This window comes from Etheostoma cragini, chromosome 11 (assembly GCF_013103735.1).
Source record: "Etheostoma cragini isolate CJK2018 chromosome 11, CSU_Ecrag_1.0, whole genome shotgun sequence".
NCBI lineage: Eukaryota > Metazoa > Chordata > Actinopteri > Perciformes > Percidae > Etheostoma > Etheostoma cragini.
In genome coordinates, this window is record NC_048417.1 from 8,988,924 (window position 1) to 9,006,333 (window position 17,410).

A 17,410-nucleotide genomic window follows, 5' to 3' on the forward strand; every position below is an offset into this window, starting at 1 on the left:
TGGTATATTTTGGTCAATTTGATTAAGCACAAATGTATTAAGGCTATAATCAATATTTGAAACGGGCAGGGAACATCACTACAGACACATCACGCCTTTCATAATAAAAAACCTTCATAATAATGAATCTCAAATCTTAACATCCGATACATGGACTTCTATAACTAACTAATTATGTCCTAATTTTTCTCTAGCAGACAGACGAGATGTCCTCACTGTATACACAGGGACGTAACATTTCTGAAACAAACAAGTCCCACTAAATCAGCTGAGTGACGAAGTCACGAGAGCTAAAAGAGAAAACACGCGTTACATTCACTGTATGCGTGTGTCTGTATGTGTGTGTGTGTGTGTGTGTGTGTGTAAATACCATGTCTAATTAATGTTTAAATTCACCCTTCCTGTCCATAGTTCCCATGGTGACCGTGGGAGAGACTGAGGGGGAACCATTGACTGTATTGTTTTATGCAGTCCCACTGGTACAAAAAACACACACACACACACACACACACACACACACACACACAATATTAGTACTTTTACTTTGGTACATTTTGTTGGTCTCTAATTCTGGATTGCAGTGGTGGAAAGTAACTTAGTACTTTTACTTTGTTAATTTCTTTATTAAGTTTTAAGATACTTGCACATTACTTGAGTATTTTCATTTTGTGCCACTTTACACTTCTACTCCACTCCACTCAATTATTGTATTTTTTGCTCTACTACATTTATCTGATAGCTTTTGTTTCTGGTTACTTTGAGGCTTTGGATTATTAATACAAAATATAAATTATGATGTATTATTATAAGTTAAACCATCCAACAGTATAAACACTTAGATCCACCTTTACCAGCTGCAACATTAAAGTCATGAACTCATGAATGCATCAATAATTAAATCCCATTCATATAATATGTATTATTCTGAAATAGACTATTCTGCATAATGGTTACTTTTACTTTTCATGCTTTAGGTATAGTTTGATGCTATTACTTTTGTACTTTTGCATCTGTATCTATGATGTGTAAATACGTGAAGTATAAGATTTTGTGTTTACTAAAGGATAAAAATAGAGAAAGGGGGTAGGACATGATAAGTTTGTTAATGAACTTCTGTTTGTTTGAATTACTAACAATCATTTTGGAAGATTGTGCTGAGAAGTACATGCCCTTATTTATCTGTCATTTTAATTATTTACATGAGCAAGCATGTATGTATATATTTTTTTATTTTTTACATGTTCAAAATAACTTAGTACTACTTTTACTTAAGATTTGAAATACACTGTTGTTAAATACATGACTTTTATTGTGGTATTGATTATTTCCCTTAAGTGAAGGATCGGTAAACGTATTCATCACAACCTGAACGTTATTTGACTTCATTCTGGATCTTTCTGTCTGCAGTGTATTAGCACTTACATATCTGGTCATGTCTTCATATCTTTGACATCTTTTTTCTTCTTTTATCTTATCATCTTAAAAGGCCAGAGGAAGCTTTATCTAAAACTCTTATATGAAATGTATGAATGGGTTCCTGTAGGACTTCAAATCAGACTTATGCTTACATTTGGACTACTTTTGACATTAATGATATTCTATAACCGCAGCAGGAGGTGAGCAGAATCCCATGTTCTGGTAAAATCTGAGAGAAACGGGATGGGAAACAGGATTTTTCCTCCAACAGTAACAGTAAAATATACAGAACCGTCTGTGTGTGTTGTTTGTGTTTCAGCTCTATTGTTCTGTTTTGTCCCAGATCTGACAAAGCTAACTGTATTAATGATGATGAGGCTAATACACACACACACACACACACACACACACACACACACACACACACACACACACACACACACACACACACACACACACACACACACACACACACACACACACACACACACACACACACACACACACACACACACACACGGTGCAGTGTTTAGGTGTTGGACAGCAGAATGGAGCTCAGTAGTCACATCTGCAGATCTGTGCAGTTTCCTTCTTACAGAGTTCAAAGGTTGTTCCACCACTGGGAGGTCAGAGGTCAAAGGTTACAACAGCCGCTCCCCACTGTCTGATGTCTTGATGCTTAAACTTTTGTCTCGGTGTGCTGCAGTTTATGTTCCTGCCTGTGAGGAAACTAAAGTTTTCAGTTTCTAGAGTTTTTCCTCATCTCAGCAGCATTATTTAGGAGACTCAGCTGATGGCATGTGCCTGAGTGTTTACTGCAAAGCCCATCACCTCCAAAACTAACCTTAAAATATGACCACTCAAGTCTGTTAAAGGCTTTCATTGCGCCAAGAGAGAATGTTCATATATTCTTTCTTCCAGACTAACTTTTAGTGTGCTGAGCATGCTCGTTGCCACCATAAATCAACTAATTCTTTAAATGTTAAAGCTTAAGCTGTTCTCCAGTCTGACTCTTTTAAACTGCAATAATTTCGTTGACAGCTACAGAATCAAGTTAACACATCACTTTATAAATTTGACATGTTAGCAAAAAAATGCCCATTTACACATCCAGCAGACACAGAACAACAAGATGTGTTTGTGCACACCTGATGGAAGTAAGTCCAATACACAATCTCTTATTACTTCCATTTTTTGACCCCGCCAACTCCTGAGGAAAACTATTCACAAGGACTACATGTCCTAGGCTACCAGCTAGTCGCAAACTGTGTCTATCTGCTGTTTGGTGCTGCAAGCCAGAGAGGTTTTTGTTTATTATTCATGATAGCAGTGAGACTCAATGAAAACAGTAATGAGGGATGCAAAAGCACAACATTATCTGAAACAAGCTAAAGAGCCATGTAGAGCTGAGCAGAAGACCCGGGTGATAATTCTCTTTGTCACCATGAGCTACCCCGTTCACGTATCCAGCTGATCACAGTGTTTGCTGATTCCCACTGACTCAGGGGTGTCTACTTGCTTTCTCCGCTGGTTCCAGCTAAAGAGAAGCAATGGAGATATCTGCAGTCATGGTATGCTTCTGTTGCCAATAAATTGGATGAAAGGATTTATGTCTGATTCTTGCATTTGGGGTCCATCCTCAGCCCCATTATCTTGAGTTCCACCATGATCCTCAGCACCATCTGGAGACTGACGTGCTCTTGACAACCATGCTTGTGGACGATTATAAAGTATGTTTATTGATGTGCATAAAAAAATGTAATCCTCTACATTACCTTGCTGTCCACTCAACAGGACACTGAACAAAATTCTAAATGCAACACTTTTGTTTTTGCCTCCATTGTTTATGAGCTGAACTCAAAGAACTAAGACTTTTCTATGTAAACAAAAGGCTTATTTATCTCAAATATTGTTCACAAATCTTTCTAAATCTGTGTTAGTGAGCACTTCTCCTTTGCAAAGAAAAAACATCCACATCACAGTGTGGCATATCAAGATGCTGATCAGATAGCATGATTATTGCACAGATGTGGCTTAGGCTGGCCACAGTAAAAGGACACTCTAAAATGTGCAGTTTTCCTGTGTTGGGGGGGTCCGGGAGGGGTCCGAAAACCAGTCAGTGTATCTCTCTCTCTCTCTCTCTCTCTCTCTCGACCTAACTGCAGTCCGTCATCGTAAGCGACTTGAGTGGGCAAATGCTAACATTAGATGGTGTCTGGCACTTTGGAGAGGTGGAAAGGAAAAGTGTGCTATAAAATGTACCACTTCTATGTATTGTACAGTATGTTCTTTACCGTGATGAACCTTAAAGTTAACAGTAGAAGCATGATACAAAATTTAAAAAATCAGACTGACTATAAGACTACTATCAGCTGAATTTGATCAATTTGAGCTTTTATTAGATCTGTGTCTTCACACAAATACAAACCCGCAGTGACGTGTATTTTAAAGAAAATAATAAAGGATAAAGAACAGGACAAAAACTAAGAGCTGTGGGAGACAACCCATCTGTTAGTATGTGTGTGTGTGTGTGTGTGTGTGTGTGTGTGTGTGTGTGTGTGTGTAGGCTGTATGCATGTTGTACCAGTGGGACTGCATAAAACAATGCAGCATCATAATAACTGAACCACATATTTATCACCTGCAGTGTCAGCTTGTGTGTGTGTGTGTGTGTGTGTGTGTGTGTGTGTGTGTGTGTGTGTGTGTGTGTGTGTGTGTGTGTGTTTGTGTGCGTGTGTTCATTAATCACAGCAGTGTTGTTCCTCCAACGGGACGCTCTGATCTCAGGAGGGTATTCATCTGTTGCTCAACCCCTTTACTTCTTCTGTGGTGAGAAGAAACACCCAGAAGTCTGAGCTGAACCAATTAAACAGAGAGATAAAATTACTGACATGTGATGTGTTGCTTGAATTTATCACTGAATTTGCACTTTCAGAAGGTACAGCATAAATAAACCAGTCGCCACAGATATTATAAAAATGAACACACTAAATATTTTAGGAAACATTCAAAGCAAAGCGTATAAAACAAGCTACTTCATGCAGAGGGATCCAGCTCAAGCTTCTTTTAATTGCTCTACAAATGTTAATATAGGTCTTCTGCATTGTGTTATGCAGGAAAATAAACAAGAGACTACAGCCATGATTGCCCGATGCACACAACATATAGCTGTCCAGTAGCCGACAGCCCACAGACTCTTCAACTCTCATTGCATTTTAGGAAAACTAAAGCAAGGCCTCCCCCTAGAGTCAGAAGCATGACAGGACCACCTGCATACATACATACATACATACATATAGATACATAGATAGATAGATAGAAAAAATCTTCTGCAAGGGATAGGAAGACAACAAGACATCAGCAGAACAGGGCCACTGTTAGCTTTTAGCTCCAAAAGACAGTATGTTTCTACAGGTATATAGCGCCACCTAGTGGTGACAGTGGGTCAATGATACGAGACCGCATGAGACGGGACGGATGACATGGGACGCTCCAGGCTGCAGCCATATACTCTTTAAGTTTTAGACCAGTGCTGAAAATAGCACACCGACACCATATAGGCCTACGGTTTAGGCCGCAGTGGGAGTTTTACGTGGAGAATAATAATGAACAACAACAACAACAACAATGGAGACAAATCCATAGAAAAACAATAGGTTTCCGCAGCCCCGCTGTGTGAACCGCGTAGCGCTTTGCTGCTATACTGCGGTCCGCGTACCCGCGGGGTTGGACTCCTAAAAATATAAAAATAACTTTATCCACAAGGGATGAACTATCTCATTTTACTTCCTACATGGACATGTACATCTGCCTCCAACTCCCATCAAGCACCGCGGAGATTTATCCGGAAGAAAACCTCTGATTTTCCCTTGCACTTCCTCTTTCCGTCAACGGAGTTTAGGTAGGACATCGACTGTCTGATTCCCCTCGTACAATCTGTCCTAAATCATGTTTTTCTTAGTTCATCCACTTTAAACAAACATTTCTAAATGGGCATAAAATGTAAACGAGTGTATCTCACTGAGTATTGTAAAGACAGACATTAGTTTTGAAGCGTTTTGTTGTGGTTCTGTGGCTGAGTGGTGACTAAGTGCAGTAAGTAGCGGCTAAGGCTAAGGCCGGCAGACGCTATGCTCAGAGCGGGTCTGTGTTCTGTCTCGAATGTGAGCCGTTCGGAGAAGCTATAGATAATGTAATTTATATACTAAATGCCGGTTTAAGTTACATAAACGTTAGGTTGAATGTGTTTTATAGTCAGTAGTTAATTGAAAGCATTAGCAACAGGCCTCAAAAGTTCGTACTCGCATGTCTGGCTGCCAAAGAACGCCGCCTGTCTCTCTGTTTCAGGACACGATGGGACGTGTAATCAGGGGACAGAGAAAAGGTGCGGGCTCCGTGTTCAAAGCCCATGTCAAGCACAGAAAAGGAGCCGCTAAACTCCGTCACATTGACTTCGCTGAACGCCATGGCTACATTAAGGGGATTGTGAAGGTACGTGAGGACTCTGGCACTGTTTTTAGGAGTTGCTTGACGTCGCCACACTGGTTGTTGGTGAACAAACGCTGACATTTTGCTTTTGTGGTGGTCTACTCACTCAGGATATTATCCATGATCCCGGCCGTGGTGCTCCCCTGGCCAAAGTGGCCTTCCGTGACCCATACCGCTTCAAGAAGAGGACCGAGCTCTTCATCGCTGCTGAGGGCATCCACACTGGACAGTTCATCTACTGCGGCAAGAAAGGTAAGACACTGTAGAGGGTTCAACTTATTACAATTGAACACTGATTACTGTTTGGATTGTAGTCTGTTGTCCTAGCTCTACTCACAACCTAGCTCCACCATTCCGCCTTTTTATACATAATTACATTATACTTCATCCACATGTCATAAGTCTGTTATGTAAATGATCCAAAAAGGTTCACAAATGACAGGATTGTTACAGATGCCTTGCTTGCACAACGTCAAATAATGGGGTTTGAAACTTATTTTTCATTCTAATATGAAAGATTGTGTAATGTCTTCAGTTAATTGAATCCTTTAAAAGTAAAGTTTCTGTTTCTCTTTAACTTTTCTTGATATTATTTCAACAATTTACTGTAGCTCTGTCTTGACCCGACATTAATGCTGTCATTTAACTAATAATCCTTTGAAGCATGTTGAAAGTGTTGCAGAAATGTTAAGCTGGATTTAGTGAGTTGCAGCATGTTGAGGGAAAGGGAGTTATTCAACAATAAGATTGATGTGAAATTGCCAGCACATGTTAAGTATTGAGGTTTATCTCTGAAATGTACAGACAAGCTCTGAACTGGGAAATTTGGTAAATATAGAACAATCTAAGTCCGACCAGGATTTGAAGTGGAAAATGGTTGCATCTCTGCCTCCTTTTTATTTATTCAGCGACTGCAGCATGTTTGACATCTTACTAAGTTGTAGTGCATTTATGCCACCTCAAAAGATGTTTCAATGGGGCTCAATTTTAGAAATGTTTAGAAAACATTAGTTCTTTGGAAATGCAGTGCGCATAATCAGGTGAAATTGGGATCTTGTTGGATGGAAGTGTTTCAGAAAAAAATGCCCATGTCTCACTGTTTTTATCCCACAGCTCAGCTGAACATCGGCAACGTCCTGCCTGTTGGCACAATGCCCGAGGGAACCATCATCTGCTGCGTGGAAGAGAAGCCCGGCGACAGAGGCAAGCTGGCCCGCGCGTCAGGAAACTACGCCACAGTCATCTCCCACAACCCTGAGACCAAGAAGTCCAGAGTCAAGCTCCCCTCAGGCTCCAAGAAAGTTATCGCCTCTGCCAACAGAGCGGTTGTCGGTAAGGACCCTTAATGTAACGTAGAGCTTAAAAGTTCACTCATTGTTGCTCTGGCGTAGGGCTAGGCAATATAGAGAAAATGAAATATCACAATATTCTTGACCAAATACCTCAATGTCAATATTGCAACGATATTGTATACTATAGGTGCATTAACAAAATGTTTTTTACAGAGTGAGATTTTTGATAAATATTCTCCAGAAATTATTTAATGGCTTAGTGAGTAAAGGTAAATAATAGCACAGCTAGAAAGGTCTGGTACGTTGAGAAAATGACATCACTTTACCGTAATGCAGCCTGTAAAACCAGGTAAAGACTAAATTTAACATAATATTTTTACAATATATCCCAAATCTAAGACGATATCTAGTCTCCTCTTGCGATATTGATGCATCAATATATTGCCCAGCCCTACTATGTTACTTTGGAAACTGTTTGTGAACTGAAGAATGTGATAGCACTTTGACTTTGTGTGTGTGTGTGTGTGTGTGTGTTAAAGGTGTGGTTGCTGGAGGTGGTCGTATTGACAAGCCCATCCTGAAGGCTGGTCGTGCCTACCACAAGTACAAGGCCAAGAGGAACTGCTGGCCACGTGTCCGTGGTGTGGCTATGAACGTAAGTGAACTCCAACAAATGCAACCGTGTTCTCTATGACTCGAACCAGGTACAACTGAATTTCTGACGTCACTGCAGGATTAGGAACAGTGAGCGATGAGACGTTGACCTATTTTGAAGGACATGTTTTGTACATCATGGAGGCTTGATAATACAGGACTTAAATAATTGACAGTCTACTGCAGCATAGGGGAAGAGTATGTCTCAATGTGCTGATGAAGGAAAAGCCTTAAGGTGGAGAAAAAGGTGGTTTTCTGTTCAGAGTTGGAGGTTCTCATTAGCCTTTGCTAACCATTTTCTAAACTTGTTTATCTCAAGTTACAAGAAGTTTTGAGACATTGCACATATTGCTTTAAATTGAGCACTTTTTTTAGTTGTGTGAAATTGTTCAGCTGCTGGGTTAGACCGTTTGTCCTTTTAAAATGTTTTGGTAGCGACTTTGTCCAGTAAGGTGACGCTGATATGAAGATTTGGTCTTGCATGTAGAAGCATTTGTGAGGGCCAGACCACTTAACATTTCCTAAATGGATGGTGTGTGGTCTACATTTAAAAACACTGAATCCCTAACATTAATGAAGTCCAAATTTGTCCCTCAATGTGAAAATATATTTATCATAGCTCAGTAAAAAGAAGCTTGGTTGGTGCTGGGTTTCTGGAATTAAGATGGATTACTATGCTGTTCTGCCAACAGTGTATACTAGACGTTTTCTGTATAGCTTGTTTTGGCCAGTCTCTGTTTTCTAGAAATGAGGCAAAGTATTCCGTATATTTTGGGTTTTGTTCTCTTGCTCAGTGCAAGGATGCAACTACGATAACAAATGAAGGTTTCCCTCAGACTAATGTCCTCTTTTCTTTCCTCCCTGTGCAGCCCGTTGAGCATCCCTTCGGTGGTGGTAACCATCAGCATATTGGCAAACCCTCAACGATCAGGAGGGATGCACCTGCTGGTCGCAAGGTCGGTCTTATTGCTGCTCGTCGTACGGGCAGACTGCGTGGAACAAAGACCGTGCAAGAGAAGGAGAACTAAACCTGACTCTTGATAATAAAAACGTGTTCCAAAAGACTGTTCTTTTGCTTCATTTCTGGGTCCACACACACACAAAGATCAAATATCCAAGTGGGACAGATGTTTAGAGTTGAGAGGTAAAATGATCAATAAATTGCCCTTTCCAAAGAAGACTTATTTGTCAGTTGACCGTACAAAAAGCACATGTGTAAATGATGCAAGTAATGATTGCTGAAGTCCGTTTAGCTGGTCCAATTGTCACAGCCTACCTGGACGCTGTGAGTACTGAGCTATTGAATGCTAAGTGCTTTTCCTACTCTGACAAAGTCTTAATGCCTGCAATGACACTCTTAATCTTGTGTACTGCTAACAAAATGGCAATTTTTTGGTTCAACAAAGACAAATACAAGATTTACAATTATATGTAACTGATACATTTGTGGTGTTTTTTGGCATCTAAAGCTATTTTAACCTCTTACCATAAGACCATGATTCTATTGGCTACTAATCAAACTACATCATTTACAGCAGGTACCCTAACATTTTGAGGCAAGTATTAGGTTTACATGGCCAAGTCTGTTACAGGCAATAAATCTGACCGCCGTCAATGAGTAGTTAAATAGTAAGAGATTTTAAACCTGTTGTGGTTTGTGTTAAATTATTCTAAAGTGTTTTCTCTTCTGCATATCAGAAAACCACAAACTGTAACCTTATGGGGGTATATAAAGATAGGATTAATTGAAAGAATCTCCATCCAGCTAGATTTTCCCTTTTAAAACATGTAACTGAGCAAATGTGCACTAGAGGGAGCACCTGAATCAGGACAGTTCTCAGCCCTTAACGCTGAACGCCAATGCTTAATTTATTTATAGGTTGATTAAATGGTGACGATTTAATTAAATTTATTTGGAGATACAATACAAAAAAGGTTTTGTTTTCATCTGAAAGTGTTTTAGAGACGTGCAAAAGTTAAATTATCCAGCAATTCTCGAAAAACAAAATCTGAAATCGTAGCATGCGTTTCAGTTTTTCTTTGGACCTCATGAAGAGTGCGCCTCCCCCTCAGGTTGGGAGACAATGATAACATCCAGCAATTTGTCACTTCTACAAAGCAGTGGCACTCCAAAGAGATTAAACACAAAAAACAGTCAAAGATTTAGTAGAGGCAGAGCTATCTTGACTTTAGGTCCGTGTATCTCCCATAATGCAACAGAGTTGGTACTGCAGTGTTTCTGTAAGTTAAGATCTAACAGGCTCAATTAACCTGGAACATTTACAGAAAGACTGACATTACACGCTCAGCTGGCAGTTTATTAGGTAGACCTAGCTAAAACCAATGAAGTGTAGTCTATCAGTCCTGCAATCCATCCTGCCTCCATAAAAGGTATGTTCAGTCTTTGTTTAAACTGATTTAGAAAAGGTGTAGAATCAACTTTACAATTATTTTGAACATGAATTTTGTGGTGCTGTATTACATTAGAGGATTGAGGAATGCTCCTTTAAAAGGGATCTCCAACAGTAACCTCATCCCAAATTATCCTTCTGGATTCTGATGGGGAAACAAACCCTACTTGTCATAACTTGGTGCCAAACATCAGCTGATTCTGTTTAGTTAGCTATTGTGTATAGTTGGAAACGTTTTGAATGAACTTTGGTGATGATTACCAATTATTGTCCACAAGTAAAAAGACACGGGCAAGATTCCATGTTCTTTATTTGCTAAGGGCGCAATGCTTTTTTTTTTTGTTATATTTCTGTGCACAAAAAACCTCACAAAGTGAAAGTCCACATCGCGACTGTAGCTCCAGAATTCAACGTCACACCATGGCCAAAACAAAAGTCGGCAAAAAACAGGGCGCAGAACTCTGTACAGTCAATATCTTCTTTAAAAATAACACAAGGACAAAAATGTTCCTCTTAAATCAAATTCTATTTTTTAGTGAAATACAACAAAATAAATTCTATAAAATAAGAGCAAAATATTTAAATATAATACGATGGGCAGAATATTTTCATTTGCAGGAGTATTTGGTATGTTTTAGACAAAAAAAAAAAATTTCAAAAAATACATGCATTCAAGTTACCAATTAAATACAGTATTTACTGATGTTTACCTTTTACTCCTACAGAATTACAAGTTAGCTCAAGTTGCAACATGACTAACCAGCTGCTATTCTTACGGTACAACCCTGCTGTGGAACCTATACTCTGTAGAGCAACAGGGCGAGGGTCCCACTGCTGCTAACTTCATCCCGAAACAGCCGAGACGCCACACCTGACCAGCTCCACGGCGGAGAGGAAGCCGATGGGCAAAAGTCTGTCTACGACTAGACGCTATTGAAGAGACCGAAGCAAACCACACAGTCTATTTTACACCAGATAACCCAGTGCAGCAATTCTGTTGCATACGTGTTTTATTTTTCAGAATTCTTTAAGATGAAAGCTAAGCCGTCTATCCCACCAAAACTGACTGCCAAATGTTGAAGTTGGAGGATTATAATGTGCAATTGAAAAGCCACTTATTCATATATCGGTTCAAAATATCGCCCTCATTGTAGATAGGGTAGATGAGTAGAAAAAAAAAAGAAGAAAAAAAAAAACCTAAGGGTAACAACACCCCTCTGGACATGTGGATTAAGAACAGCTTTAGGTTGTTATGATCACAAGTCTTCCCTTGGGCTACACTATTCTGGTGAGAAGCCATGCTAAATGTTACAGCATATTAAATAGAGCTTCAAAAAGGATTGAATTAATTACCAGAACAAAAAGAAGAAAAAAAAAAGAGAAAGAAAAATAAAAAGGCAATGAGATTCAGAACAATGTTGCATCACTGCTTTTTCACATCAACCAAACACTGTAAAAGTCCACCCAACCATTCCATATCTCACACTAAAACCAACCACAGCTTGTGAGTTGATTTGGCATGGGTCATAAGGTTGCCAAGGAGCTTAAGAATAATAATATAATTATGATAATAACAATGCATCCTTCTACAGTTGAATGACCAGTAACCGTCCGATGGTAGAACAAACTTTACTGCTGAGCATGGGTGATAAAACAAAGAGGAGTTGTTGTCTTCTTTTTTTTGGGCATTTTTCTTATTTATAATTTCCATTTTGTTTTTCATAATATCTGCAACATCTCCCAACAGCAAACACAGAGTTATGCTACTGGGGGATCTGAACAGTCAAAAACATTAACATACTATGTACACCTTTTTGTCGTGTAGACAACCGCATCAGCATTGTCAGCTCTGGGTAAATTTGTTTTTCTTTGTTAGAACTCTTGTCCACTCCCTTGCCTCTGCAGCCAACAGTAGGGCCCTGTCACACGGTCAAGAGGCGCCAGGCCAGGGAAGAGCACCTACCACAGGCCAACGGGAGAGCAGTGGCCTGGAGAGGGGATGGGAGGCCTGGCTCTGCCCTGCCCTGGGGCCAGAGAGAAGTAGAGAGAGAGAGAGAGAGGCCCGACGAGGAGCTCTGTTGACCGAAGGATGAGAGGAAGGAGAGCGGGACGATGGAGGCTCGAGGCACAGCAGAGGGGTAGGGGTTGTTACTCCTTAGGCGGGGCAGGCGTTGGGGTAGTAGAGGTGTTGGGGGCGGGGGCTGGGGCAGGGGCCGGGGCCGGGGCAGGGGCAGGGGCCACGTCCTCGGTGCTCTCCCAGTTCTCTTGTGCTCGTGGGCCTGGGCCAGGAGTGGGACCAGGGCCTGGGGTGGGGGTGGTCTGGGTCGGGCCTGGAGTCGGAGCAGAGGCAGGACCAGGACGCTGAGGGTTGTTCATGTGCTGAGCAGCAGGCCCAGTGTACGGCTGCCCATGGGGGTGGTTGTTCTGTTCGGTGGGAGAAAGTTGTCAAAAATCAGTGGATTATAACAACTAAACTGTTAGATACAACTACGTATAATAAAATGCTTGACTTAAATGTAATGAATCTGACCCAAGCACCCACAGCCACATGTTTTGGGCATGTCAAAGGCTAGAAGAGGTTTCTAACATCCTCTAATCTAACAAAAATTGTTTGTGTATCAAAACCTTGATATATCTCATTCCTCTGTGCCATGGAGTCTCCATTGTTAAATTAAAAAAAAACATGCCACATCGTTCTGAGTGACGATGTTACTTCATTATCATAAACGCGGCTGATTTTGAGTCAATCTTTGGCTTCTCGAGAAATAATGCTTGGTTTGATTTGGTCTTTTAATGGGATTTGTCGACATTAACGATTAGACAAAGTAATGGCACAACTCAAGCAACACAAACCAGAAATTTCTAACCTTAGCCCGTGGTTGTGTGAGCATAAACTGACACATAATTAAGTTAAAAGATATGTTGCCATGGTTACTGGAATTATTCATGGTTAATGAGAGAGCGGCTACAAGAACTGATGCTGCCTTCCCCATTTGTACTCTCTGCTACGATAGGTACGTCACAAATGGTAAAAACATAAATATAATGATCCCATGACAATAGAATGTGTTTTATATGTCACCAACTGATGTAAACGGATAAACGGGACCCTTGATACGCTACCTGCTGAAACTGTGTGGTTCCAGGAGAGTGTGGGTACAGAGAGGTGTCTTCAGGTGGGGAAGAGTCTTGATCATCCGCTGCTTCCTGTTCATCTGGCTCCTAGAAGACATGACATAAATGTTATCACATTAATTTTAAAGTAAAATACTTATTTAAAATATACACAACAGGAAATGCTAAGTTACTGGAACACAACAGTGGGTAAAATGTTAAGCTTCTGTGTCAAATAGCGAGTAGGGTTGTCGGGTGAAAAATCAAATTACTGTGTTAAATTATCAAGTAAATGAAGTTCAAATTAGATATGATTATGTGTGGGTGGATTCTACTCCTGAGAGCATCCTCTCAGCAGGAGAGCTGCGGTTAGGTCTTTAGAAAAACAGCTAACAGGAGGCGCACATGAACCTCTACTGTGGAGTTTACGTCAGTGCCACTTTCAAGGCTGGTGATAAATGTTCATTACGTTTTTCTAACGGTCAACAAATGCCAGCCGTATCATTTCATTAACTACTGTTAAGAATTTTTATCTATGTGTCAAGGTAAATTACAATTCTTTAATGTGCGCAGATATGTATATACACATGATGTAAAGTCATAACTGGAAAAACAGAACCTGTCAGTCCTTTAACACAAACGTGTAATATGTGAAGCTCATGTACTAATATATTTCTTTACAAAGACCATGTAATTTTCAATCTAGCTATCAAAACTGTAAACTGTTTAATGCCTACAATATTTTAAACTACATTCTGACGATTGACAACCTGAGTTACAGGTTGTTTTGTCAAATTGTGTCCTAATTTTCTGAAGGAGTGGTTCTCCCAACGATCAGGTGAGAATAGTCAGCTTTTAGATTTATTTCTGGAGCTACATAATGTCAAATGGTTAACAAGTTACTACAAAAATGACAAGAGCCTATAAATACCTAGTATATTGACTACAAAAACATAATGAAGACAACATTAGGCCTAAAGCACAGTACAGTCTTGGCCTCACAGTTTAAATGCTGTAACTACTACTGAATACTAGGATAATATAGATGAGGCTAAGAGATTTCAATCAGATGCAGGTGGCTGGCGGCATCCCAGTTTGAGTTGGGGAAAAGTAAAACATTGGCAAAAAGAGCCCTAGATTGAGATGGAGGACTGGCTATGTCAGTGATGTTGCTTTGGCGAACCACTGGGACTGGGCAACAGGACAGCAAGAGAACAAAGATCTGTTCACTGTGTGCAGCTGCATAACATGATTTATTTTCCCAGTTAAACTATATGGCATCTCACAGGCTGCCTGTCCACCTTTTCTTTTACTGTACGAGTGGATGACAGGATGGAGAATGGCAATTTTGTTTTATTTTGTCATTTACCTATGGTCACAATCTGTGTTACTAGCACAGCATGAACGTCATTTGAGAAGTCAACAGAAAATAAAACATCTCGGGTATATCTTCTAAACTCAAAGTGCATTTTAATTTATTATTCTGGTAGTTTGTATGGCCTTACAATAACCTCCTTTGACTATTTTTTACATTTGTCTCACATAAATGCATATCAAAAGTACAAAAAGAAAATGGAGCAAAGTTGAGAATGAGAAAACCTATAAGGACTCAACATGACACAATGCTTCTAGCCTTTGCCACTGATGACTGTTTGAGCTAAAGGAAACACAAAATTGTACAATTCTAACTAAACAAAGTGTTAACTGTGTTTGTGATCTAAACATTGGACAACTGTTTCTCTGCTAATCCTTCAATAAAATATTGTTTTCATTTCCTTCCTTTATGTTGTGGTGCCTGGAATACTGACCTTCCCTGGGCTTCCCTGAGTACACTTGAGCTGTGTATGGAATATTACAGGAAAAGTGTGTCATTTAACTGGTTTTGTCAACATAAAAATACAAGTAACTTATTTTAAGTGAGAACAAAAAATGATATTTGTATGCATTGTGAACTGCAGCCATGAATAAAGACAAAAACATATTCAGCATAGCAAACATAGTCATAGCTGTAGCTTAGGGTGGACATTTAACATTTAATGGGTTGTAATTAATGGGCCCAATTAATTAACTGTCTATTAAATGTCAGATTTTAAATTATCTACAAAATCATTTCTTCTATAAAATGTCAGAAAAAAAGCAACAAGCTAAGAAACCCTAAACATTTTCATTTTATACTGACATATACGACAAACGATAACTGAATCATTCAAAGTGTTGATCATAAATTCTCTGGTCAATCCAGTAATCAATTATTAATAATTCAGTAGGTTGTTAAATCTCCTCTGCCTCAGTCATACAGTATTTGTATGGGATTTTTCTGTTACTTTCACCACTGTACACTATTGTTTACATGTTCCTATGGCAACATCGGCCATGCAGATATGTTTTACTGCGGTGTTTTTACAATATTTATATATTTGCATGTAACAGAAAGTTCCCCTCCATACTGATGTTTGACTTGCTCAGAAAAGTTTAACAGTGATTTTGAACAGCTGTTCTGGACTACAGATGTGTTCCACTGTACATCACATGTCAGTGTCCTATAGCTTTATATAGTGATGATTTGGCTCCCTAAGCACAGTCCCTAAGACTGGAGGATAATCTTAATGTACACACGTGTGTGTCTTTGTGTGTGTGTGTGTGTGTGTGTGTGTGTGAGAGAGTGAAAGGCACAATGTTGATGCCATTACCTCCTCGGGACAAAGTTCACAGGCCTTGGCAAGGGTCATACGTGCACTGTGCGAACGCTCCAGGAAATAGCCGTTGGAGGTCTCATTGCTCTGAACCGGAGGGGACCAGTTGTTGTAGGTGTACTGGGGATTCCCTGTGTATGGCCTCCTCTCCAGCTCGTCCCCTAACCACTCCACTGCCCACGTCCATTTTCTTTTCAGGTCACCATTACTCTGTAGACACAAGGAGAACATGTTGATTAGCATATATGGATGCAGCTGTGAATGCAATAGGCAGTATTATTAACATATAATTTGACTGTTTTAGTGTTTTACATTTATACATGTTCAGAAAATGCAAATTAAAGTAACTTTACTGCAGAAGATAAATGCTCTTCCCTAAGTAATTAGGTGTGAGAACTAAATCTAGAAAAAAAGGTTGTTTTGGCGAAATTGGTTGTCCCCAAAGTTATCTGGCACTTTAAAATCACAAATTCCTTTAATGGCAAATGTGTAGTGTGAGAGATTGCTTTGTCAGTAAGTGTACCTGTAGGATCTGGTAGGCCACGGAGCAGTTGCTGAAGAGGGCCACCATGCACTTAATGCACTGGTAGGCTCGTTTCTGGTAGTGGTTCTTGGAGCGCTGGATGGTGTCAAAGAGCCCATCTCTGTCATCAGGAATGCCCTTTAGCACATTGTGGATCCTGTTCATCCAAACGGGGAAAAGTGAAATTGAACTTGTACATACAAAACAATGCAGCACTCTTAATTTAAAAACTGAGCAATCTGTCTGACCTGTGTGTCTGCCAGGAGTCCTCAATGAGTAGGATCTGTAGCAGCAAGTCCAGGTAAGGCCTCAGCTCATAGGTGTAGGAGTACGCCACCTGCAGACACACAACACACATAATCTTGTGGCCACATACAAGTATACCACCTGCACAACTATAGATGTCATGTTGGGCATGTATTTACCTGCCAGAGCAGCTCACTGAGCACAGTGGAGGAGAATTGAGGGTTCTCCCAGCAGCTGAAGCGAAGCAGCTTCACTGTCTCCTCAGAGTTGCTGCAGTCCTCGATTATCTTCTTCACGTAACTGGTCCTCACAAACAGGATTTCTGCTACCAGCTGTTGCACAGGCATCACTGGGGCCGTCAGGTTGGTATCACCATACGGGTTAGGAAGAGGAGGGTTACCTGGAGAGGGAAAGGGGAGAATTTAGAGGAACTCTAATTTGAAATATATGAAGCAATTAGAGGGAAATACAAAAATGGTTTCTTTTGTAAGCGTCTTTAATTGTTCATTTCTGTAAGCCTTAAGCTCTACCTACACAATACAGAGGCTCAGTGTCTGGTTTGTCAGTCACAAG

At 40.1% G+C, this 17,410-nt stretch overlaps 2 protein-coding genes across 8 annotated transcripts in view; one reads left to right on the forward strand and one right to left on the reverse strand.

Moving 5' to 3' along the window:
• Positions 1 to 5,245: 5,245 nt before the first annotated feature.
• On the forward strand, positions 5,246 to 8,914 carry rpl8 (ribosomal protein L8). 2 transcript variants are annotated; one of them, XM_034885549.1, is made up of 6 exons: positions 5,246 to 5,317; positions 5,764 to 5,907; positions 6,015 to 6,156; positions 7,018 to 7,236; positions 7,736 to 7,851; positions 8,720 to 8,914. In XM_034885549.1, the coding sequence occupies exons 2-6, from the start codon at positions 5,770 to 5,772 to the stop codon at positions 8,876 to 8,878; spliced, it is 774 nt and encodes a 257-aa protein (XP_034741440.1). In that variant the 5' UTR covers positions 5,246 to 5,317; positions 5,764 to 5,769; the 3' UTR covers positions 8,879 to 8,914. The 2 variants fall into 2 exon arrangements, with proteins under 2 accessions (XP_034741440.1, XP_034741439.1); XM_034885548.1 differs by lacking the exon at positions 5,246 to 5,317 and having other exon boundaries at positions 5,677 to 5,907.
• Positions 8,915 to 10,553: 1,639 nt separating this feature from the next.
• The window catches only part of usp9 (ubiquitin specific peptidase 9), a 45,922-nt gene continuing 39,065 nt past the window's right edge, over positions 10,554 to 17,410 (reverse strand). For 4 of the 6 annotated variants that reach the window (XM_034886217.1, XM_034886219.1, XM_034886215.1 and 1 more), the window contains 7 exons: positions 17,017 to 17,237; positions 16,840 to 16,928; positions 16,592 to 16,748; positions 16,066 to 16,278; positions 15,184 to 15,213; positions 13,385 to 13,483; positions 10,554 to 12,685 (listed from right to left, as the gene is read on the reverse strand). In XM_034886217.1, coding sequence (XP_034742108.1) covers positions 12,410 to 12,685; positions 13,385 to 13,483; positions 15,184 to 15,213; positions 16,066 to 16,278; positions 16,592 to 16,748; positions 16,840 to 16,928; positions 17,017 to 17,237 — 1,085 coding nt within the window. In that variant the 3' untranslated portion in view covers positions 10,554 to 12,409. The remainder of the gene's footprint in view (positions 12,686 to 13,384; positions 13,484 to 15,183; positions 15,214 to 16,065; positions 16,279 to 16,591; positions 16,749 to 16,839; positions 16,929 to 17,016; positions 17,238 to 17,410) is intronic. The other 2 variants (XM_034886218.1, XM_034886220.1) reach the window with 1 other exon arrangement.

Bases quoted from the DNA above. Each gene is read 5' to 3' on its own strand.
- rpl8 (XM_034885548.1), top strand. From the start codon at position 5,722: ATGTCTGGCTGCCAAAGAACGCCGCCTGTCTCTCTGTTTCAGGACACG. The intron at 6,157-7,017 runs GTAAGACACTGT...TTTATCCCACAG, and splicing joins CATCTACTGCGGCAAGAAAG to CTCAGCTGAACATCGGCAAC. The intron at 7,237-7,735 runs GTAAGGACCCTT...TGTGTGTTAAAG, and splicing joins TGCCAACAGAGCGGTTGTCG to GTGTGGTTGCTGGAGGTGGT.